General features: G+C 40.7%; 1 protein-coding gene across 1 annotated transcript; it reads left to right on the forward strand.

The window, feature by feature from the left end:
- Positions 1 to 25,073, forward strand: abcc10 (ATP-binding cassette, sub-family C (CFTR/MRP), member 10). The gene is made up of 25 exons (XM_079553522.1): positions 1 to 27; positions 560 to 761; positions 1,407 to 1,894; positions 3,138 to 3,646; positions 4,007 to 4,228; positions 5,860 to 5,985; positions 6,088 to 6,315; positions 7,963 to 8,119; positions 8,266 to 8,423; positions 9,606 to 9,685; positions 10,092 to 10,263; positions 10,368 to 10,466; positions 11,326 to 11,515; positions 11,872 to 11,949; positions 12,161 to 12,361; positions 13,620 to 13,758; positions 13,923 to 14,109; positions 15,228 to 15,571; positions 16,766 to 16,935; positions 17,049 to 17,209; positions 18,460 to 18,713; positions 18,795 to 18,940; positions 21,990 to 22,087; positions 22,290 to 22,402; positions 24,643 to 25,073. The coding sequence occupies exons 2-25, from the start codon at positions 586 to 588 to the stop codon at positions 24,776 to 24,778; spliced, it is 4,632 nt and encodes a 1,543-aa protein (XP_079409648.1). The 5' UTR covers positions 1 to 27; positions 560 to 585; the 3' UTR covers positions 24,779 to 25,073.

Here is a 25,073-nt window from a genome sequence, read left to right on the forward strand (position 1 = left end):
CTGATCAACAACCGGTTAGATGCTAAGGTATTGTATTATTTTTATGTCTTAAAGAATCACGACCATTTATTTAGTTTTATTAGCATACCTAATAGCAGTAGCAGCAGTTTGTCAATCTGAAAAATGTGGAATTTTGGCTCTGATTAGCTTTCCTGATGTCAGTTCATTGACCTGCTGTCAACAATATCTTTAACATGCGAATTTTCTGTGTCACTGGTCTTCAGCCTATCCTTTATTCAGTATTTAGTACTGAGGAAGGTTTGTAATTCAGATAAGAGTAGGGCTGAAGGATATTTTAACTTATGTTGTCTTCTTTCATGTTCACCCTATTTGCTTTTCAAGAAAATAGCAAATGAAGAAGTATACTAGCAAAGACCTACTAATACTCTGTGATTTGGTGAAATGTGAACTAAAGTAGGCTTTGGCATCTAAGTAAACTAGGATCAGCTAGCACTAAATCAGAACTAAAAATGATGCAAACTTGGACTGAACATGGACTAACCAGTAAAATATTTGGACTTAGTCTAAATGTCTCTTTTATTTATGTGTTTATGTCCAGGACAATGGCAGTGAAATAGTATCATTATGTCAGACTCTGGTCCCTCCGCGCTGCTGGTTACTCTCTGTAACAGCGATGGGGACAGTCCGTTTCCTGTTTGGGAGAATGGACACATTGGACCCTGTTTTAATGCTCTGGTCCTGGGAGCTTTGCCTCACGCTGCTCTGGCTGTGGGCAGCGCCTGGTTCCTCAGCGTGCACAGGTAAGGACTCACCTGCAGCAGAAGAACATACTGTCATTGTGGTGGACAAAGACTCTGTTTGCACTGATTGTCACATTTCAACACCTATTTTGAAGAATGTTTTGAAGATTAAGAGTTGGCATTTTGCTGTCCTCTTCTTAGATAAACAATATTACATAGGCCTTTAAGATTGTTGTTACACATGATTCATAATAGTCTGGTCTAAGTTAGTGCTCTTTCTTTTCCTACTTTTTTATTTATAAAGGTATTTTTACCTAATTTTTTGGCTGAGCAATACAAACCCAATGATTCTCTATATCAGCAAGATTTATATTATTATTAACATCTTATGATTATTACACATGTTAATTTACCAGCTTTTTATTCCTTCATCATCCCTATAAATTTGCAACATTGTTGTGGTCTTAAAGGTCATTAACGTTACACTTTATTACTATTGCCTGACTACTGAGCCCTCAAAATGCTTGGACTATAAGAAAGACTAAAGAGTATAGTGAAGCAAAAAGACCAAAGTGACCAGCTATTAGCAAAATACTGCTTTTTATTGGAGGCACCTTGACGGCTTAAATGATAAGAATGAGTCCAGTGAAGCTGTCTGGATATATGAATGCTTAAATTTTAATTATGTCCCTTCTTTCTCGTTAGGATCGGTAGCCTCCAGTCGTCTACTCCGTGCGGTTGGACCCTCAGACTTCTCTCCTCCCTCCTCCTCACTCTCCTCTTCACTGCGGACCTCGTTGTAGTGTCCATTCTACACCAGGGCGACATGTACCTCTCCATCCTCACCAGCTGCTGTGGACTTTTGGCCTGGACGCTTCACTCCGGAGCCACTTTTTTTCTCCAAAAGTCAGTCCATCGTAGAGGCAGAGGACCCACGCTACTTTTTCTACTTGTCATCTTGTCTATTCCAAATTTAGTCTTCATATTATTGGACTACTCTTCGTCAGAGGAGTTTATAGACTTGAACAAACCTCTTAAAGTCACACAATTGGCTTTGGTGTCTACTCGGGCATTTGTGTTGCTGCTTTATCTCTTGGCCTATTTGTTCCCATGTACAAGAGATGCTGGATATACTTTATATGTAAATGCAGCAGATGGATCACCACTTCTTCCTGATCAAGAGCTGGACACAGGTGAGAGGTCACAACTATTTTGAGCTATAGGTGGGTTTAACTCCAAGAAGTGAGCAGGAGGAGGCCTAGGACATTTGTATGTTGGGTTTTATACAGTGCTTTTTTGTTGACAGGAAACAGTGTAGTACTGTGCTGTTTTCACTTTCAATCATGATGAGTTTTGAAACAGACATTTGCCAGTTTGTGCCCATATAGTGAGCAGTGATTTACGAAAGGATTGGAAATGGTGCCTGCATTTTATAGTTCTAACCCAAACATTTTATAGCTTATAAATGAACACAAATTTGTAAAGTTGGCAATTTATCACTAGCGGCCACTGCCAAAGTGACTCCTGAAATGCATTTAGTTAATGTGACTTTAGTGGAAAAAGCAATATATAGTATATTTCTGTATGCCTATAGAGCTTAGCACCAAGCTTCAGTTAGGGGAATTGCTGTTATTTTTTTGTTTTGTTTGTTTGTTTGTTTTTTAAAAAGTGGCTGCGCACATAATTCAACATTGACCGAACAGGAAAGATGCATTGTACTAGGTCATAGCAGATGCTTATCTCCAACTTGTTGTCCCTGTATAGGTTGATATTACAGTACAAAACTGATTCTAAATGTTGCTGAGTGTGTGACCATATATTTATGCATTTTAACATCATCATTTACATACATTTCATTTAGATGAGATTGAAACATTATCATGTTCAAAACTAGACAATGAAATGTATTCTCACCACTTTCCACAAATCCTTTTTCCAGGTTAACAGACACCCCCCCATCACACTGTTATTAATCATGAGTGCAAATTAGATTTTCTCAAAGCTATTTTTTTTAGTTAAATTTGCAGCTGTTCACACTCGCACTGTTAACACCCATTCATACTCACTAACACAATACACCAGTCCAGTGTACAAAGACACTGAAGCCAAGCTAATCTGCTTCATGTCATTAGGAGAAGGTCTTTGAGGGTTTGTTTACTGTTTGTCCACTTGAAGTCAACCATGGCACAATTTGCTTTTGTGCAGCTCGTGATCTTGACTTCACAAACTAAAGAGCAAATTGATCAATCTTGCTAATTTACTAAGTGTGCATATCTTAATGGCTTTTGCATCTTTTTCAAATTGTGATTTTTTGTTAATTTTGCTCCCATCAGTCCTTAATTTAGTCAACAACATCCTCTTTGTACATTTTATTGTTGCAAGCCTTTTCCACTGAACCTGTCTCCTCCTCCAAACCTACCAACTTTTCTCGTGCAGGTGAGATGGTCGCTGAAGACGGGAGCAGCTTCTTTTCTCGTGTCTTTTACTTGTGGTTGAAGCCCCTGATGCTGCGCGGCCAACGGGGCGAACTGAACCGGCCCGAGGACGTGTACCACTTACCCTGGGCTCTACGAACCAGCGTCATCTGCCGGCGTTTCCAAAAGAGCTGGGACCTCTGCCTCGGCCAAACCAGTCCGAACCGAGCTAACGAGTGGCCAAGTCCTGTCAGTAATAGCTCCCATTGCGCTCGGGACACTGTGGAGCTGGAGGGACAGGTGTCGCTCATAAAAGTCTTGCACAAAGCGTTTGGACTGAAATTTTACCTGCTGGGGTTGATGAAGGTGGCCGTGAATGTCTTGTCGCTCTGTGGGCCGCTTCTTCTGAGCTATTTGGTGAATTTTATGGAGGAGAAGGAAGCGCCCGTCAACACCGGGGCCTGGTGCGCTTTCGGACTCTTCGCCACCGGTTTGCTGGCTGCTGTACTCAGGAATGTGTACTGTTTTCAGGTTAGTTACATTTGTCCCACTAGAATTTAAAAAACTGCAGTAATTAATCATCAGTTTTTTTCATGTATAATATTGAATAAAAGGTGAATTAACCAAAAGATAACTAAAATCCAAACCATATTTACAGCAAGTTGAGATTCCCCTGTTATTTGCTTAGTTATGTGTTCACACATTTCTGAACCTGGAGGAAGGATTCTTTAGTTCCTTTGTATCACTTTCATTTATCTTATCTGCTGCTGTTCTTGCATTGAGCTTGTAATGCTGGAAATATTGCTAAACAAGTTCAGAATGCTTCGCTTTTTTCAGACCTTTTCTTCTTGAATACATTATAGTTGAATGTCTGTCTCTTCCCTGTGTCAGATCTGTAAAGTGTCGCTGTCGGCCCGGGCCGCTCTCATCTCCTCCATCTACAGTAAGGCTCTGCGTGTGTGCGGCAGTGGCCTCAGCGGCTTCTCTCTGGGGGAAGTGGTGAACCTGATGAGCACCGACACAGACCGCGTCATCAACTTCTTCAATAGTTTCCACGAGCTCTGGAGCCTGCCCTTCCGCTTCTCTGTCGCCCTCTACCTCATGTATCTGCAGGTGGGGCAGCTGTTGCTCAATGATGTTAAAATGCTGTTGTGTTTTCATTCATACATGAGTAATCCTTCATATTCAGTTTGTCGCATTCTTATGAGCTCAAAATACCAGACTTTTACTGGTCATTTCATTCAAACTGTCCTCAACAAAGCATGTCTCGTTAACAGCACCAGTGTATCTTCTGTGTTAGCAGAGGATTTTGTAAACTTAGAAATAGGGGCCATTACGCCGTTGCTCTGCCCGATGTGTTACTGTTTGGTGGTGGTCGAAGGGGCCGAAGGCGCTGGTGCTGACAGACGGCCTCGCTTCCGTCAGTCTCTGGGCAGCTGCGGCTACATACATAGCTTACCGAGTATGGTGTGAGTGAATCAGTGTTAATTTCGTTGACTAAAATATTTAGTCTTAATTTTAGTCAAAGTGATATTTTTGACGACTAAAATAGGACTAAAACTAAATTAAAACTTTCTCATGAGACTAAAACTATGACTAAAATGTCCAGATATTTTAGTCGACTAAAATAAGACTAAATAAAAATGAAAAGGAGAGACTAAAATCATCCAAACATCTATTGACAGTCTGAAAAAGCCTCATATCATGTAAATTCACTGCCAAATGAACAGATCTGAGCTTTGTTAATGTGGGAGCAGCTCCATGTAGTTGAGGACCACGATTAAATATGATTATAATGAATATTATAAATATAAGTTGACTAAATTAGTCTTCATTTTAGTCGACTAAATTGACATGCAATTTTAGTCGACTAAAACTAGACTAAAATTGCAAAGATTTTTTTGACTAAATCTTGACTAAAATTAAATTACATTTTAGTCAAAAGACTAAGACTAAAACTAAAATAAAATATGTTGTCAAAATTAACACTGGAGTGAATAATGCACAAAATTGTAAAGCGACTTAGAGCATCTGGAAAAGCGCTAAATAATTATTATTAATTAATATTATTATTATTATTACTAATTATACCCTACACCCAACTTGCTTGGGGCACAGGGGCGTGGCTTAGAGAGATGGGGTCGACTGAGTGACTGCAACATGTACTAGTTGCTTCTTCAAACCTTTACATTAACCTGACTTGAAGTAGTTACTTCTGTCAGCATTTAGGTTGCATCATTTTAAAGCTGTTACAGGACAAACAACAAACTATATTCCACTGGGAGTTAAACATTGGCTGTGTCCAGAGAGAAAAATCAGCCCTGGCTCTAGTATTGAAGGGCTCTGCGTGTCTCTAGACCAGCACAGTGTGTCCCTCGTCAGGGCAAAAGTCTCTATAAGACATATAAGTATGTCTTGCTTTTGTCCTCGAGCAGGGCAACACTCTCTGCCTTGAGAGTTACAGAATTAGTAATTCATATGTGCATAACAATACTTCTATGGGAGATTATTTTGGATTGGGAGAAGTTACACTACAAAGCTACTAGTATTTGGATCTAGTTAGTCATATATTTGACATGGACAGTGTACATTAATAACCTTCCTGTAAATGCACTAGTTGCTAAAAGTTCATAACAATAAAGCAGATAAAGGCACTGATTGAGACAAACAGTTTAAATCAGGAACTCAGAAGGAAAGCTACAGTATGTAAGCCATTGAATCTTAATCATTCTGTGTGTTTGCAGGTGGGTGTGGCGTTCCTGGGTGGCCTCATGGTGGCGCTCCTACTCATTCCTTTCAATAAGTTCCTGGCTTCACGGATCATCAGCCACAACAAAGCAATGCTGAAGCACAAAGACAGCAGAGTCAAGGTGAGTGGACTAAAGTACAATTAGTTATACATTGAAAAAGAAAGTGTATTCACTCATGATGTTTGGGAACTGTTGTTTTTATTTATTTATTTATATTCCCAGGTGATGACGGAGATCTTGTTCGGGATCCGTGTGATAAAGTTTTACCACTGGGAGCCTCACTTCACGGAGCAAGTGTCCAAGAGTCGAGCCAAAGAGCTGTCCCACCTGAAGAGCCTCAAATACCTGGACGCGCTGTGTGTCTACACCTGGGCCGCGCTGCCTGTGGTCATCTCCATCCTCACTTTCGTCACCTACACTCTGCTGGGACACACACTCACTGCTGCTAAGGTCAGTGCGTGAAGTGAAGACTCTTACCTCACAGTGAGAAGGGCTTCTTCTGGTGGTATTCAGGCTCATCTGCTATTTCAGACCAGTGGTTCTTCTCTGATCATTTCCAGTGAGTTCAATGAGGCTTTTCTAGGGAATATTTTTTACAATATTTATCTACTGAAAATGCCCATTAGTCTTCTTAATCGACTGGTGCCAAGTTCCTTTGCCATTGATGTAAGTTTAATAGTTTTTAATCCTTAGATTAGAGGTGGCTGATATATTGGCTGGATAATAGTGATGGTGAGACGAAGAGTGGTTTATTTGCTCTACTGCTCCATCAAGTGGACAAAAAAAATGTACTTCAACTTATATACACATGCACCATATACACAGTGTCATTGTGATTAGGAGTGGAATATTCTTTATTATTTGAAGTAATGTGAGGAGAGAGGCGTCATTGTTGATTTTTATTAAAAAAAAGTAATTTGTGAGTACAGTGTTTGGACTTCATTCTCATTTAGTTTAGTTGTTTGTTATCAATAGTTTAACACATAGGCTACCTTATCAGGAGAAATCAAATCAAAGTATTCCCAAATAGGTGAAACCTTTCTTTTTTGGGAAGTTTCCATCGCTGGAAGATTCGAAGATTAACACAAAACAACACAACATATGCCGGAGGCTCCCTTGCGTTTCACTGGGCCTTTTTATTTCATTCATGGAACACCACCGAGCCGCAAAACCCGCGCACCAGTTCCCGGATCAGTCATACAGTACTTCAGGAAGGTTTGAATCGTCATTGTCTATGTCACCAACACACGCTCCGAACCACGCGCCTCCTCTGCCTCCGCCTTATTGCTTGACGCACGCTTCGAAGCCTTGATTTGGAACATAGCATCACTACCGGTAAATATATCGGGCCGATATGTGGGTGTTTTACAGTTTCAGCCGATATTTTGCCAATAAAAGGCTGATATCTCCGTGACTGAAAGTAAAAGAGATTCATCTTTAACGTCTTTAAAATGAGCCCTCCCACAACTTCCTAGGCTTCAGGGGAGCTGAGAAAAATCGCAGTGGAAATCGGTCACAAGTTTGTGCACCTCAGAGGCTCTGATCTAATTTTTTTACATTTTATTTTGTAGAGTTTTGCTTATAATTTCTGCACCATAAGAGAGGGAGACTTACCAGCTTACATGGCAGAAATGTTATGTTTCAACAGATTCCAACTGCAAAGTGTATTGTAGGTTGAAAAATATAATTTGAGTCACGGCTTGTCATCCTGGATTATCCAAGACCATACCAGTAAACCACTGTTAGTGTAAGTTAGGTGTTTTTCTAGTTTAGACATATTTTTTTAACGTATCTCAGATCTTTTTTAAGACCATGTTTAATCCAGAGTTGATCTTGGAAGGTAAAATGTTTTGTGAGGTGGCACTTCAAGTTCACTGCTTTAAATGTTCCAGTTTCTCGTTTTACTGTCCAAGTGTGTACAAATAAAGCACTTTTGTTTCAGTCCCGATATAATTGGATTATTTTAATGCGATGCATAGTTCACCAAGCAGTAGGACCAAACAGATCCATTGACTGCAATAATTTATTCACTTTCAAAGAATGTGCATTCAAAGAAGAACAAGTAATAGTATGTATTATTGTATGATCTGTTTGCAGGTGTTCACGACTCTGGCTCTCGTGGGGCAGCTGATCATCCCCCTGAATTCGTTTGCGTGGGTCGTGAACGGAGTCCTGGAGGCCAAAGTGTCTCTCGACCGAATCCAGAAGTTCTTCAAACTCAAGAACCAGGATCTGCAGGCTCACTACGCTCTGGGTAATGTGCTGAAGCTGTTATAATATTCCAACATAGGCCATGACTTTGTTCTGGATGCCATGAAAGTTTATAAGACCGATCTTTTGAGTTTGTATTTGTCCAAATTTGTCCAAAACAAACTCTCTTCTTTGTCTTACTTTCCACAGTGTGTCCTGAAGACGATCACACCTGTATTCTGTTGAACAACGGGACCTTCTCATGGCAGAGTCCGGAACAAAACCATGATCTGACCCAGGATCAGGGACCAGAGAGAGAGGCCAGAGACAGTTTACTCCTGCAGGGCCTTAACCTCCATGTCACTAAGGTCAGAGAGACACTGTAACTACTAATCTGAACGCACAGTCTCAGGGTTTCCACGGAGCATTAAAAAATGTCCCGTGGATTCTTTGTTGTATAGATTCTGCCTAGAACACAAAAGAGGTCTCTTGTGCAAAGCCCCCTTTATTGTCTGGCCTTTTTATATTATCCATGGAGAGGAGGAAGGAAGATGAAGAAATCTGTAACTAAAATAGTTCAGGCTAAGAACATTTAACTTTAGGTTAATTCATGCCATGATAATTAGGATATTAGGATATTTTCGCTATCGGCCAAAATCGGCCGATGAAAAGGCCGATATCTCCGGGACCAAAAGTGATAGAGACTTCCAGCACCAGAAGGAGCTCAGTCGGAGCTTAAAAAAGGGCCCTCCCCCAACTTCCTAGGCCTCAGGGGAGCAGAGAAACATCGCAGTTATAATTGTTTGTTCGCCTATTTTGCATATTTTAGTTTATAAACATTCGCGGAAAATTTCGGAAATATGAGAAACATGTGATAGAGACTTACCGTTTTTGTTATGGAATGAACAGATTTTTGTCTTTCAAACAAGCTTCCTCCGAAGTAACTACTAAACATGAATATTCAGCGCCCCCTGCTGTAACAGTTCAACACTGACACATGTAGAAGCTTCATACACAGGATTATAGACAGTTCTAAAATTTGGCCAAAAATATAAGTGGTGCATACTGGCATCGGCCAATCAAAATACCCGATCATTGTGTAGTTGTTTAGTTTGGTTTATTGAAAGGACAGTGTGCAGTTACATTAAAAAGATGGCTGCACCAGATTTAGCACTGTGCTAATTTCCATCTGTAATCCCTATATTATATATATTTCTATGATTGAAACCATTACTATGATAATAAATGCTTAAATTTAGGCTATTTGAGAGAAAAAGCAACATCAAATTAAATTACCTAAAATATCGGCCTTTATATCAACTAATGGCCAGGCCAACCCCCCTTCATATCGGTATCGGACCTCGAAAAACCATAGCAGCACTATTGATAATGTTGTACCAATGGCAAGTTTGGAGTAAATTAAATATTTCTTCTAAACATCTCTTTTGATGTGCTTTGGGTGACTTGTTTCATGTGAAAAGCGCTGTTCAAACAAGAGCTCAGGTTTTGCAACATGTAAACAATAAAAAACAACTTTTGTCTATTTTCAGGGCTCTCTGGTTGTTATTGTGGGGAAAGTCGGCTGTGGGAAGAGCTCCCTGTTGGCGGCTCTCACAGGAGAACTCAACAGGTAAAACAACATCCAAACTGAAACGTAAAGCACAAAATGTAAAATGCTGTTCTTATGATTAACGTGTTAAAATCAATCACTGAACACTGAAATATCCACTGCTGAATTAACACAAATCTAATCTATTTGGATATTCAAAGACCCCATGGAAACCGGATCTTACGAAAGAGAAAAGAGAACATAAAGAGTTTTGCCTATGTCAGCTGTCTTGGCTATTAGCTGATTGCCATAAAATCTAAATGGCCTTTTAAATTGGGAATTTGTTTTAAATGAATTCAATTTTGCCGCTTATATTAGAGGTTTATTGATAACCATAGCAACAGTCCTAAAGCTCTTGTCTTGACAGTTCCTCTTTAGACGAATGGTTGCCTTTATAGCTTGTTGTAAGTGCCTCCACTCTTCTCAGACTGAGTGGGGTGGTGTTCGTGGCCGGTCAGGATCTGGGATTTGGTTTGGCCTCTCAAGAGTCCTGGATCCAGCACATTTCTGTCCGGGACAATATCCTGTTTGGACGAGACTACGATCCAGAGTTTTACCAGAGGGTTGTCGAGGCCTGCGCGCTCACCGATGACCTCAATGTGAGTCGTGACTTTCATATGTTGTGTCAAACAGGTGACTCAAATGCTGATCCTGAAACTATTTAGTGTTCAAATGTAGTATAATTTTGTCTTTTTGTCTGCAGGTTTTGCCGAACGGGGACAGGACGGAGGTGGGGGAGAATGGAGTGACTCTGAGTGGAGGACAGAAAGCTCGACTCGCTTTGGCCAGAGCCGTTTATATGGTCAGTGTCCACTAAAAACACTCCCTGCCTGACAATGTTTGATGATATTGTTTTTTTTTTCCACCGTCCGTTTCTTTCGCATTAGAGGTGACATAAACAACCTACAGAAAAGTAAGGCAGATTACAATTACATTTCTGATCCTGGTCATCAAAATTTAAAGTTTTTGTCATTTAAGAGTGAAACTTATTTTAAATTCTACATTAACAGGGATTAAACTAAGGCTAACAACTAAGGCTTTTTTTTTTTTTTTTTCTAATATTGTTTTATCCGTCTGTGAAGCACTTTGGTCTTCCTTGTGTTGTTGTAAGGTGCTATACAAATAAACTTTGATTGATTGATTGATTGATTGATTGATTGATTGATTGATTGATTGATTGATTGATTGATTGATTGATTGATTGATTGATTGATTGATTGATTGATTGATTGATTGATTGATTGATTGATTGATTGATTGATTGATTGATTGATTGATTGATTGATTGATTGATTGATTGATTGAACATGGCATTAAACCGAATGTAATCTCAACATAAGACAGATCTGAATGCATTTTCAACTTGAAACCTTCTAAATTCCAATGTTTTTTTTTTAGAGGCCAGATAGAGGCATGTAGCAAACCTTTCACACATAGTGCATAAGCACTGAACCTTTTGGGCTAAACCGAGTCTAAAAATAGCACAATACAAGGACAAAACAAGGACAAACCTGAAAAGGAGCTCAGAGTATCGTCTGAAGCAGCCGCCTGTGCCATATGTGGTACCCGTTTCACAGTTTGAGAACCCGTACGACCTATGCCCCTCCCTTTACAGTGTTTTAAATATCCGCTGATGGAGACTGAAACGTTTTTGTTCCAAGGACAAAGAGATCTACCTCCTGGACGACCCGCTGGCCGCTGTGGACACTGATGTGGCTGAACACCTGATGAAGAGGTGCATCATGGACCTTCTGAAAGAGAAGACCAGGATCCTTTGCACTCACCGGATCGAGTTTGTGGAAGAGGCGGACGTGGTCGTCCTGATGGAGGATGGGAAGATCATCAAGACCGGTATGAAACAGCTTTGTAAATATTCCTTCATTAAGTGTGAACCACCCAGATTATAATTACTCACAACATTCAAAAATGTTTTACCATTAAAGTAACACATGGAATAGAAATAACAATCTAATCAATATTAATTTCAGTTCAAATGCAATATTTTGTAATACTTTGGGGGACCTCTGATCTACTATTCTCAGCTTTTTTTCTCCTACAGGGGTTGTCAAGTAACTGTGAGGACAGTATTATATAGCTCTTTTCAAAATCTGAACAGTCTGGGGGCCCCCTCACAGCAAATACTTGACACTTAGCAGCAAATACCTTACACTTAAATAATGTTGCCATTTTTTGTTTCTATTTTGTAGGCTCTCCAGCTGAAATCCTTCCTTTGGTGGAGGTTGCACCAAATACACGCAAGAATAAGGGCCCCAAGAATGAAAATGGTAATGTATTATTATATATTGAATCGCCCCAGTGATGCTAAGGGAGGGGTCAAATGCACTGCACTTTTTACTGGGAAAGGAAACAAATAACCCAACTTATCCCCAAACTTTCCATATTTGCTGTAGCTGATTGTTAGTAGTTTAAAGTAGTTTCTTTTGTGTAATAAATTGCACTCAAACATAAACTATCCGTGTGTGTTTATAGATGCAGATGATGCAGACCCTGAAGAGGTGGAGGGGGAGGAGGAGGAGGGGTCTCTGTGCCCCCTCTCTGTGCCTAAGGACAGTGACTCATCTGGGGCAGAGCAGAAGGCGGTCGGGGGCCTGTCCTGGAGCGTGTACCGGACGTACTGGAGGTCTATGGGAGCAGCACTGGCTTCCTCTGTGCTGTTGGCAATGCTCCTCATGCAAGGTTTGGACGTGTTCATCTGATCATTTTCCTTTACAGTAGTTTAGGAAGTGTCATGTAATGAAATGTGTCCAAAAACATGAAGATTGTGCCCAATTTTATCCCCTGTGCGGCAACAGGGCAGGGACAAACGTCTTGCATGTCGTGAGTCATTGGCATTGACAGAACGTCTGCACAGCGCCTCCTACTGTTCGACCTTGTGCATTAAAAGCCTTAAAATGGGACAAAATATGTGTGTAAACAACTTAGACTTTTTACTTTGGAGCTTTTGCAGAAATGTAGTCAAGTAGAAAGTATTATTATTTCAAATTTTGTGGAGTAAAAGTAATAAGTCGTAAACAAAAATACTAATTTGTGTTTAAAACAAATCTTCAAGTAAAATATTCATTCTCAAAAATGCTGCTCATTTACTATACTTAAAGGGACTATACAGAGTTTGAAAATGTTAAAACTAAGTATTTATCCCCCTACATGTTCCAGCCATGTCTTAATGTGTAAGGCAAGGCAAGGTAAGTTTATTTGTAGAGCACAATTCATGCACAAGGCAATTCAAAGTGCTTCACAGTTGCATAAATACAAGAAAACAAATACAATCAAAAAAAAAATCAACATAAAATTAATCAATTACAGTAAGAGGCAAGAGAGTAGATAAAAAAGTTATATGCATTTTTAAGTCTTGTTTAGATTCGTTCTGTCTTGAGCACTATTTTTAAGTCTTGTTTTGACTTGTGTAGAATGAGCTCAGACCTATTCACCACAACTGCCTCTAAAATCCTGCACTGTCACTCAAAAAGGTGTTAATTCGGTCCGAAGTGCCGTTATGCACAAGCTTAATATGGAAGGTGCAGTTACACGTCTGACCTGAGGTGGCAGTAGTGAGTAAAAAATGGCAAACTTGCATCTAGCCCCTTTAAGTAAATTCACTTTGTCACTGACCACCTCTGTGTGATTGCAATTGTAAGTCATGTTTTAAAATGAAAAGAAAAGACTATATTCCAATCTTGTGCAGATATTAAACATGTAAATTTGAGAGAAAATACAATTTCAGAAATGCATGTGATTCTTGTATTACTTTAGCACTTCGTAGAAATCTAAACTATAGACTTGGCCGTTTTACAAAGTCTTTGGAGTCTGACAATTGCAATTGCTTCAACTAACAATTTAAACTCGTTTGTGATTATTTAACAAGATGAGACCTTGCCACCTCTGCACAAGAGATTAATGTTGTGTGGTTTTGTTTTGCCTTTTCTCTTTATTTCAGCCTCGAAGAACGTGTCCGACTGGTGGTTGTCCTACTGGATCTCACAGCTCAGAAACAACGGTTCCCACAGTTTAAACGCGTCCTCTTCTGGAAGCGTCCTCTCTCCGCACCTGCTCCTCTTCTCTCAACACCAGCTCGTGTAAGTTCATCACATGCATAGAGTTTGTGTAATCAGATATTTAAACTGATACTAGGTAAATGGATCGGAAAAACTTGTTTGTTTTGAAACAGAATCCAAATTTTCATGACCAGGCAACTACAAGCTGTTTACATTTCAAGTCTATGCCGTTCTCTCTCACCCAGGTCTCCTCTGACATCAGTACAATCTCTGAACAACCTGAGTTCAGACGCGCAGTTTTACCTGACTGTTTACGGGGGAGTCGGTGCGGCCAACACTGTGTTCACTGCAATAAGAGCCTTTCTGTTCGCCTACGGAGGCATCCGCGCCGCCACCATCATCCACAACAGGCTCCTGGACCGAGTGTTGAAGGTCTGCGATAAAACACACTGAGCTAAAGCATTACAAGTCTCAAAGTGTCACCATTAAGAGGGCATTACATGACAGAACAGCCAAATGACGCTTAGCATAGTGAAGGGTGAAATACTCTATGGCCCAGAAGAAAGTTGTGAAATTGTGCAAATGCCATCCACATTTTTACAGTTATGAAATTGAGAAATTGAGGCTTCAAGGCAAATTTATATAAACACGACCCTAATGTAGTAGAATTGCAATTTAAACCATGATTGAAGCTCCAGTATGATGCTTTTTAACCTCTTGCTCCCCGTCTGAACCGAACACTTTTTTTTCACTCAGCTTTTTGAGTGACAATGCAGGATTTTAGAGGCAGTTGTGGTGAACAGGTCTGGGCTCATTCTACACATTAGGACATGGCTGGAACATGTAGGGGAGGAGAATACAGAATTTTAAAATTTTTAAACTCTGTATAGTCCCTTTTAACTACTACTACAATACTTGGTCTACGATACCGATGCCTAAACGATACTTTTTTGAGTATATGCTATACTAAAATGTTTGTCATCTAGAATCAAACAGAACAATGACGTTCATTTATTCCATTTAAAAAAAATGCTATCCATAATTTGAGCTGAAACAACCAAACCACTTCAACAGGCATCAAAACTTGGTATCTAAAGACATCACATTTTTTTCCGTGCCTGCTGTCGATACTTTTATTTTTTTGGTACCAGTAGCACCTACACTTTTTTTTTTTCTATACTGGTACCCAGCAGCCCTAGTAATTAGATGTGTATTTTCATGAATGTCCTCTTTTACAATTCACTGAAGGTCAAGACCAATTTATTTCCACAACCAGTAAAATTATCAGGTACAGAGCCTTTAATCGGAGCATTTGCAGCCAATCCTGTGGCAGTATCAGGTCACTGTTTGAAGTGGAGTTTGTACTTTTCTGTGTTCAATCGCAACAAGGGCAGTCCTACTTTTGTTGTTTCACTCAAGATTTATCTCTGTTTATCAACCGTACGAGTAGAAAGGAAATTTAAACAAAAATCTAACTTAATTTATATGTGGATTTAGTTTTATCAGCCGTAATCGCTGTATACCTGTTTCATACCTGTTTCTCCGTCTAGGCCACAGTGAGTTTCTTCGACACCACCCCTCTGGGCCGGATCCTGAACCGCTTCTCGTCGGACCTCTACAGCATCGACGACAGCCTTCCCTTCATCCTCAACATCCTTCTGTCCCACATTTTCAATCTGATGGGCGTCCTGGTGGTGATGAGCTACGGCCTGCCCTGGATCCTGGTGCCGCTGGTCCCTCTGGCTCTGATCTACTACTGGCTGCAGCGCTTCTACAGACACACGTCCCGGGAGCTGAAGCGCCTCTGCAGCCTCACCCTGTCCCCCGTTTACTCACACTTCTCAGAAACCATCACGGGGCTGGCGACGATACGGGCCAGTCGGAGCGCTGCCCGGTACAGCTTCTTCTTTTTTCTGTGCAGATTAAGCCACAGGTCTATTGGTTTAGTTTGGGGGGAGGGGGTTTGGTGTTGGGTTTACGAGTAAGAATATTACCATAAAATAAAGTTGAGTGACAGGTTTAAGTCCTATTTCCATCAGTAATGTCCATACAATTACCATGATCGCACTTTAAGATATCGTGCTGTTGTTTTTTGTGAATCACGTGACAAAAACACCGCCTGTCGCCATATAGGATAATGTTTCGAATGGAAATGATGCCAAACTGAACCTGAATTGAAATCACAAAGCTCATCAGTCCTGCCTCTCTCACTGTCACAGAGTATGTTATTGTAATTTCTGACTTTTTGAGATAGATATTGATCAGTTTCTGCCTACTTTAAGTCCACGGAAAGCTGTCCCCCAGTATGGCGCTCACTGTCCTGCGTTACCATGGAGATCAGCTGCACTGACACTTTTAATTAACCGATTACTGTGCTCTTAGGTTTAGCTTACATGCTCCCAAATATTTTATAGATTCACAAGAAATGTTAAACTAGATTTACATGAGAGTGAGCTCAGTGACCTCTTACCCCACGCCTTAACCGAGCTTTACCCAAATCTAAAATCATCAAAGAAAAGCATCAAAATTGTGACGAAAATGAAGATGAAAGCAGAACAAAAATGTGCCGGAAAAGCAACAGAAACGTGACAAAAAAGTTTACCGAAAACGTGACAACAAAGCAATGAAAAAGCAACAAAAAAGCCACAAAAAATGACAAAAGCACAATAAAGACCAACAAAAAATTGAGAAATATGTTACAAAAACACAATGACGAAGCCACAAAAAAGGTAATGAAAAAGTAACAAAAACATGACAAAAATGTGACAAATATGCGGCAACAACATGACAAAAAGTTTGTCACTTTTGTAGGTCTTAGCTTTCAAATGAGGCGTTACACTGTTGTTTTCCAGTCGAAAAGCTTTTAGATTTGGATAAAGCCGAACAGGAGAAAATGCTCTCTGTTGCGGCGGGGGGTAAGAGGTTAAGCAGATTCTTATCACTGCAACGTCGGATGGTTCCCACTGGTGTAGTAGTTTAGTAGCAGTTTAGTAGTAGTTGTGTGACTTACTTCATATGAATCACTTACTGTGGTTATTCTATACTTTTTATCGTATATATCTTATATTCATGTTTATTTCGTCTGCAGGTTTAAGGAGGAGAATGCGCGGCGCCTCGAGCAGAACCAGCGCTGTCTGTTCCTCAGTAATGCGGCGTCTCAGTGGCTCTACGTCCGGCTGCAGCTCATCGGGATCGCCGTGGTTACGGGGCTCGCGGTCATCGCCGTGGTGCAGCATCAGGTCCACTCTGTCGACCCCGGTGAGATACACAATCATGGACTCCACAGCAGAATATCCCTTTGTAATAGATCTGTGTCTGCGTCGTCCTTTTCGCCGGTCCCTGATTGTGACGTTGTTCTCTGCTCGCTGTAGGGCTGGTGGGGCTGTCTCTGTCCTACGCCCTCAACATCACATTGCTCTTGGCTGAGCTCATCTCCAGCTTCACTCAGACTGAGATGCAGATGGTGAGTGTGGAGCGGACAGAGGAGTACTGCACTGAGCTGCCCACGGAGCCCCAGGGCCACAACACTCAGGTGATGCAACGCTTTCATTTCTATTGCTTATTTGTCTACGGCTTTTTTTATTTGTTTCTTTGGGTTTGTTTATACAAATATACAAAATTTAAGACTATTTTATATTGTCGTGTTTCTATGCAGCATTATGGAAAGCTTCTTGTTTACAAAATGTGACAGAGGACTATGGGTACTTTATTCCTTCCACTTTTGACTTGAAATTTTAAAGATTTCTTTGATCTGTTACCTTAATTCGATTGATCTGCATAAAAATGGGTGAAGGGCAGAGTGAGAGAGACACTCCACAAATTATTGGAACTGGAATGTAAACAGTCAATGCTTAGGCTGGTGAAGTTACCTGCATTTTTAAGGATGTTTTAGGCCTGTAGGCTTTGTTGGATAGGAAGTGTGAATGGTGGAGAACGGGGAGTGGCATGAACCCATGACATTGTGGACAGAGCATTATACTGCATGTGTAGCATATGGATAAAGATGACACACCACCGTGTGCTAACCACCTCACAGCTAGAAGGTCCAGAGTTTGATCCCAGGCCGGACGGGGGTTTTCTGTGCGGGGTTTGCATGTTCTCCCAGTGTCTGCGTAGGTTTCCTCCCTACTACTAAGAACATGTACAATAGGCCAGGGTGAATGAGAGTGTGTTAGGGAGTGAGATGGAAATTCTGGCTATAATCCGGTGTGGCATGTTTACATGCATGAGACCCATGTGTGTTTATTAACATGCACTGTCCCGACCAAATAAACAAACACATGAATAAATGAAACCACTAGACCAGTTTGAAAGGAACATGTATTTGTTCAAAAATAACTACTGTCCAATTATCATTGTTGTGAAAAGAGGATGAGCTGAGACACTCAAAAAAACTGTTTTTAATTTACAACGTGTCATTGTTATTTATATGTAATTTTAGTTAGTAACATTGCAAAAAATGATTTGGAATAGAGATAATTGTGATACAAGGTGACGGGACAATAGTGGGGCTGCTGTGGATTTGGAAAACAACACCAACAGCAACACCATCGGCAGCACATAGTGATAGGGATCGAGCTCCACACAGAAAGGTAAAAAATCCAGCCTGGAATCAAACCTGTGATCATCATGCTGTGAGGCGAGAGCATGAACCCCCCTTACACCATGTTTGTCGCAGCTTTAGCCACATCTAATGATTGTCTACCCCTGTGTGTTGAAGTCTGTCTTGAGAAGTGGTGAGAAGTGTTTCCTGTCAGACATATTAAGTTTACTCCCCTGCAGCTGCCGCCCGGTTGGCCTGAGCAGGGCTGGGTGGAGTTCCGGTCCGTGGTGCTGTGTTACCGCGAGGGGCTCCCGAACGCTCTGGACGGGGTGAGCTTTGTGGTGCGGCCCGGGGAGAAGGTGGGCATCATGGGCAGGACGGGGTCGGGCAAGTCCTCTCTGTTCCTGGCTCTGTTTCGGATGGTTGAACTGTCCCAGGGACAGATCCTCCTGGACGGACTGGACATCAGCGCCGTCGGCCTCCACCAGCTCAGGTGGGGATTATGGCCAGTGCATTTATGATTCACCTGTAAGGAATTATAGTGTTGTTGATTAATTACCTCTGTGTGTAACAGGTCACGTCTGGCCGTCATCCCCCAGGACCCGTTCTTGTTCAGTGGGTCAGTGAGGCAGAACCTGGACCCCTGTGAGAGGCACCTGGAGCAGCAGCTGTGGGACGTCCTGGAGCAGTGCCACCTCAGCACGGCCGTGAACAGGATCGGTGAGAGATTAAAAAAAGTTAAACTAGATTGACTGTACATTTGCAGCTTAGTCTTTTTTCCACGTTAAAGCTGAATATTCCTGTTTTCAAAGCGTGAAATGAAGAGGCAGCTGACACACTGTTCGCTGCTGCCCAAACTCATTTCTTGTCCGTGCGATATTTTTTTCTAATCATTTTAAAGCGTGTTATGTTTTGCCCAATAAATAAAACAGAGTACAAGCATTTATTTTAATACAGAGATTTTATTGTTGAAAAGTACAACCAAACAAGACTAAAAAATCATGTGTGTTTGCTGTGAGCTGCAAGATGTCGACTAAAGGCAGCCACATATGAGATTTAAATAGGTTAGGTCCTCATCCAAATCCTACCTTAATTAAATCCCTACTTATTATTACTTATTAGAAGCATATTTTGATAGTATAAATGTGACGCAGTGTGCCTTAAGATTAATTGAGTTAAATTATTTTAATAAAGGTAAGCAGTCAAGAAGATTTAGAGGAACTCTTTTGGGGGAAAGAGATTTTAAAGTACTGGACTTGCACCAATGCGTTTTGACAACAATTTTGGGGGGGTTATACGGAGTTTAAAATGTTAAAATTAAGTATTTTAATGTCCTAATGTGTAGAATGAGCCCAGACCTGTTCACCACAAATGCCTCTAAAATCCTGCACATTCACTCAAAAAGGTGTTCATTCGGGTCCGAAGTGCACGCGCTTCATATAGAAGCTGCAGTTACGCGTAAGACCTGAGGTGGCAGTAGTGAGTATAAAATGACCAACTTGCATCTAGTCTCTTTAGCAAAGGAAGAGTGTGTTTGCGTATTTGGAGAGTTGTGCAAAATAAGAAACAATAACAAACAACGAATGTTCCAGGCGCTACTTGCAGATGTTCATTCATCATACTATTGGTTTTCAAAGTTGTCAACTGGACTGGGTTGTTTGATTTGAGGATGTTTTGCCTCATCTGTTCATTCTGTGGTAATCAGGCGGAGGGTGGAGTTACTGTAGCTCTGTCACAGCATTTTCTTTTGAGTCAGTTTCATGAACAATTTGGAAACTACGACACCAACTACTTTTAGAATTATTATGATCCAGCTCCACACACTGAGAGGCAGCAGAGGCTCAGCTGGTAGAGGAGGAATAGTGTCAAAACCAGACTTAGAGAGACTTATCCATGCATTTGTCTCCAGCAGGTTAGACTACTGTAACGGCCTGCTCACTGGCCTCTCTAAACGAGCTATCAGACAGCTACAGTACATCCAGAACGCTGCTGCTCGAGTCCTGACAAGAACCAGGAAATACGACCATATTAGTCCAGTGCTCCGGTCTCTGCACTGGCTTCCTGTAACTCAGAGAATAGACTTTAAAACAGCTCTGCTCGTGTACAAGTCTTTTCATGGTTTAGCTCCAAAGTACATCTCTGACATGTTAGAGCCGTATGAACCATCTCGGGCCCTGAGAACTTCAGGGAGGGGTTTCCTGGTGGTTCCCAGAGTCAATAATAAACACGGTGAGGCTGCATTTCAGTTTCATGCAGCTAAAATCTGGAACAGTCTTCACGAGGATGTGAGACAGGCCTCAACTCTGACAATGTTCAAATCCAGGCTGAAAACAGTTCTTTTTACCGATGCATATGACTGAAAGTATTTTATCTGCACTCTCGCCTTTAACTGTAATTGATTAATTTTATGTTGATGTTTTTATTGATTCTATTTGTTTTCTTGTATTTATGCAACTGTGAAGCACTTTGAATTGCCTTGTGTATGAATTGTGCTCTACAAATAAACTTGCCTTGCCTTGCCTTGCCTAGATCGGTCGCCCACTTACACAAAGGTTGGTGGCTCTAATCCTGCTCCCACCGGTGCATTCTGTCCTTGGGCAAGACATTGAACCTGAATATAATTTTGACAGATTTCCTAATATGGCATCACTCAGCCCTGTGTGAGTGACATTGTATTTGTCTCTGTTCATTTTACACATGTCTCTGTCACATTGCTGTGGTTCATCTTTCATTCTCTACTTTAATCTCATTGTTCGGTTTATTGGGGCGTTTCCGCTCCAAACGCAAAGTCCTGACGCACAGCAGGTCACTCCACCCTCAGCGCCACCAAACAAGTTCACTTTGTGCTGCCGCTGCAATGGAAAAGCCAAACATGACGACAAATCATCAAACGTGCCGTGTCCGGACTTGTGCAGGGAAGTGGTGTAATTGTAGAAGTGAATACTAAAGAAACTAGGATCGGCCTAAGCCACAAAAACTTACCGGACTTGTTTCAGTGCACATGATGAAGTTTTGAGATCGCTTTGGTAATTCTTGAACCTTTTTGACCCCAGTTCCTATCTCCCAATTTGATTTTCCAACAAGCGTATACAGTATGTTCTCCCTAGGGCAGGATGCCGTTAAACGGTACCACTCTGGTATGGAAAAGGTTTAGGTACTGCTGGAATGGAAAAAATAAAAGTACCGAAGAAAAGTTTTGCTGCTGTGAAAGTGAAAGACAAGATGAAAAAAATTGAAAAAAAAAATTGGAAAATTGAAGGAAAAAAAAGGGAAAAACCTCTGAAAATTTTGGGAAATTTAGGGGAAAATTATGATTTAAAAAAATAAATAAAAGTGATAAAATTTGATTAAAAATGGGAAAAAAGAAATAAAACTTGTAAAGTGTTTTTTGTCATTAAAGGAAGTTTCTTGGTTGTTTCTCCTAAACATGCTAAAGAAATTAAATGGAAGTTAAAGGAAAAAATTAACATGTATCTGTTTTATGGTTCTATGACTACCGTAAATACATGACTTTAGTATAGGTATCTGAAAAAGTATTGTTCAGGTATCGGTTTTGAAAGCCAATTTTTTTTCATGGTACCAGCCCTTGTCCTCCCTGTGTTTCGGTAGTTTTCCTGCATGTGATCCTTTTTTTGGTTTATTATCATGCAACACACTTTCCGACATTAATGGATTTTGCAAATTATGTTTATGCTTTGATGTCTATGTGGGAGGTGCAGTTTTGAGTTGTTATTTTCTATGTATAAATGTATGTGTTCTGTGATTTCAGGAGGTCTGGATGCTGAGGTGGGAGAGAGAGGGAAGTCCTTCTCAGTGGGACAGCGACAACTGCTGTGTCTGGCGCGAGCGTTACTCACTCAGGCTAAGGTACTGCTGATACTATTACTATTGCCTTTGTTAATGTGACCAAACTCCCTATGAAAAGATCATTATGAATCTCACTTGGACTTTCTTAGTTAAAATAAACAGCTTTGTAAATGACCCCTGCTATAAAAAGTAGATGAACCATATTTTCCTTTTACCCAAGTATACTCTGTAATTTTCATTTTTGTTAATTTTTTTTCTATAGGTGTTGTGTATTGATGAAGCTACAGCCAGCGTGGATCAGAAAACAGACAAACTCCTGCAGCAGACGATTCGGGAGACGTTCAGAGACAAAACAGTGCTCACCATCGCTCACAGGTAAACAGTCACAGCAGTGTCGCTTAAGTTCTGTTGTTGGTGATACAAGCGGAAGTACGGCAAGGATATTATCCATAAATTTCGACTGGGTAATAAGTCAAATCACCTCTCATACCTCTCATAAAAGAAAGGCTTGTAATTAATGGTTTTATCTTAGGATTTAGTTTACTACCGTGACATTTGGTAAATATATTCTCCAGCACTTTTCCAGGATTCCTATAAATATACCGGCTATCAGTGCCCTCATAATGAGGCTGTTTATTAGTTTCAGTTATATTTTACCTTGACTCATTACAGGTTCATAATATTTTGTTCAAAATTGATCCCGTTTGGTCCCAAGACTTAAAGGAATAGGCCACCGTTTTTACATACTGAGATATGTTCTTATCTTAGCTTTGACAAGTTCTTTAGGACCTGTCTGATCTTCACCCGTGCCTTCAGTCACGTAAACACAGCGCAGACGGCGTTAGCATTTAGCCTCTCCCTCTCTCCACTATAGCTCCAAAACTGGTCAAGATAGAAGCTACCAAGCTCTTCCACGTTTTCCCTATTTAAATATGGTTACGTGAAGTGTTCCACTACAAAGTATAATTACACAAAATTAAACAATGTGGATTTTCTACGCGGATAAAAGGGTGAACTATATTGTAAGGCGTAGTAATACCAGGAGTAGTTCGAAATCCACGCAGTAATCTTCACTTTACTGCGCAGTAATCTTCACTTTTCTGTGCGGATGCCAAATTACTCCTGGTATTATTACGCCTTACAATATAGTTCCCCCTTTTATCCACTTAGAAAATCCACATTGTTTAATTTTGTGTAATTATACTTTGTAGTGGAACACTTCACGTAACCATATTTAAATAGCGAAAATGTGGAGGAGCTTGGTAGCTTCTATCTTGACCTGTTTTGGAGCTATAGAGGAGAGAGGGAGAGGCTAAATGCTAACGCCGTCTGCGCTGTGTTTACGTGACTGAAGGCACGGGGGAAGACCAGACAGGTCCTAAAGAACTTGTCAAAGCTAAGGTAAGAACATATCTCAGTATGTAAAAACGGTGGCCTATTCCTTTAAAAAAAAGCTGATGAGATTACAGACGCTCGGATGTGATTATCTGTGTCTGTTTTCATGCTTATGGTCAAGAATTGTCATTGGGCGCCCACAGTGCAGTTAACGTGATTTTTTATTTATTTATCAGTGGTTCAGCCCAAAACCACAGCCTCACAAATATATCAAAACATACAAATATGTGCCCATATCTATTTTAGTCCAGACACATGAAAATAAACGGGTGTGTTTTCTGCACCTGTGCTCCTTTCAAAAACAAGTTAAAATTCTACACCAATGATTAACTTTCTCAAATAAGACATAGCCCGACCAAGACAAAAGTCTCACACTCTAATGTAGCGCCTTTAGCTTTGACTACAGTACGCATCATCTCAATGTCAAAAGATCCAGGGTTGCATTCATTTTTCGCCAAGATCTTGCAAAACCTCTCCAGCACATCCCAAAGATTCTCAATGGGGTTAAGATCTGGACTCTGTGGCCAATCCATGTGTGAAAATTATGTGTCATGCCCTGAATCCTGGCATCGTTATCTTGGAATACGCCCGGGCCATCAGGGAGGAAGAAATCCATTGATAGAGGAACCTTGTCGTTCAGGATGTTCAGGTCGTCAGCTGAGCTCATTCTTTGGGCACAAAGTGTTGCTGAACCGAGACCGGACCAACTACAGCAACAACAGCTCACAACAGTTAGTTAATAATGATAATTTTCTCCATTTCAGCTTTACCCAAATCTAAAGGTTTCTTGTTGCCACGTTTTTGTTATGTTTTCTTTACTTTTTTGTCATGATTTTGCGACATTTTTGACATGTTGTTATCACGTTTTTATCATATTTTCATTGCTTTTTAGCAGTGTTTTTGCCATTTTTGTGTCGTTTTAGTCAGTGTAACCCAACTGTGATCAAGCCACAAAAATGTGACCAAAACATGTCAAAGAAGCAAGAAAACCCTGATGAAAACACAACCAAAAACAACAAAAATGGCAATCATAACAAGGAAGAAGCTTAGATGAGTTTACACTTACACTGGCTTATAGGCTGTAAGCTCCAGTCGAGAAGCTTTTAGATTTGGATAAAGCCAAACCTGAGAAAATGCTCGGTTCAGGTGGGGGTTAAGAGGTTAAATCCAGGTGGCAGTGTATTAATTATGTCCTGAACCTCTTCTGTTTGGTCCTCCAGGATAAACACTATTATGGACTGTGACCGTGTGCTGGTGATGAGCGCGGGGCAGGTGCTGGAGTTCGATTCCCCTCAGACTCTTTGTGAAGACGACAGCTCCATGTTCCACAGACTGGTGACGAGAGGCGCTCAGTGAGAGGAGCTAAACTTTAATCTGAAGGTTTATCGAAGGACAAATGAGGGACTAACTGTGACGACGGGAAACTGAAGAAGCAGCACATGATTTTAAGTCTGTTTCAAAAAGCAGCTTTGTTTTGAAGTTTTATCTGGGAGTCAGTGTTCACATAAATATTGCCGTTTTATGTCTTAACAACCCCAAATCTGGATGTTACAGTAACCTGGACAGTTTACAATTAGTTAGGTTCATGTCACTTCTACCACATGTAAAGCACAAGCAGAATTGCCATTGTGTTACTCTCAAACTCTCAGTT

Source organism: Gobius niger (genome assembly GCF_951799975.1).
Source record: "Gobius niger genome assembly, chromosome: 3".
Lineage (NCBI taxonomy): Eukaryota > Metazoa > Chordata > Actinopteri > Gobiiformes > Gobiidae > Gobius > Gobius niger.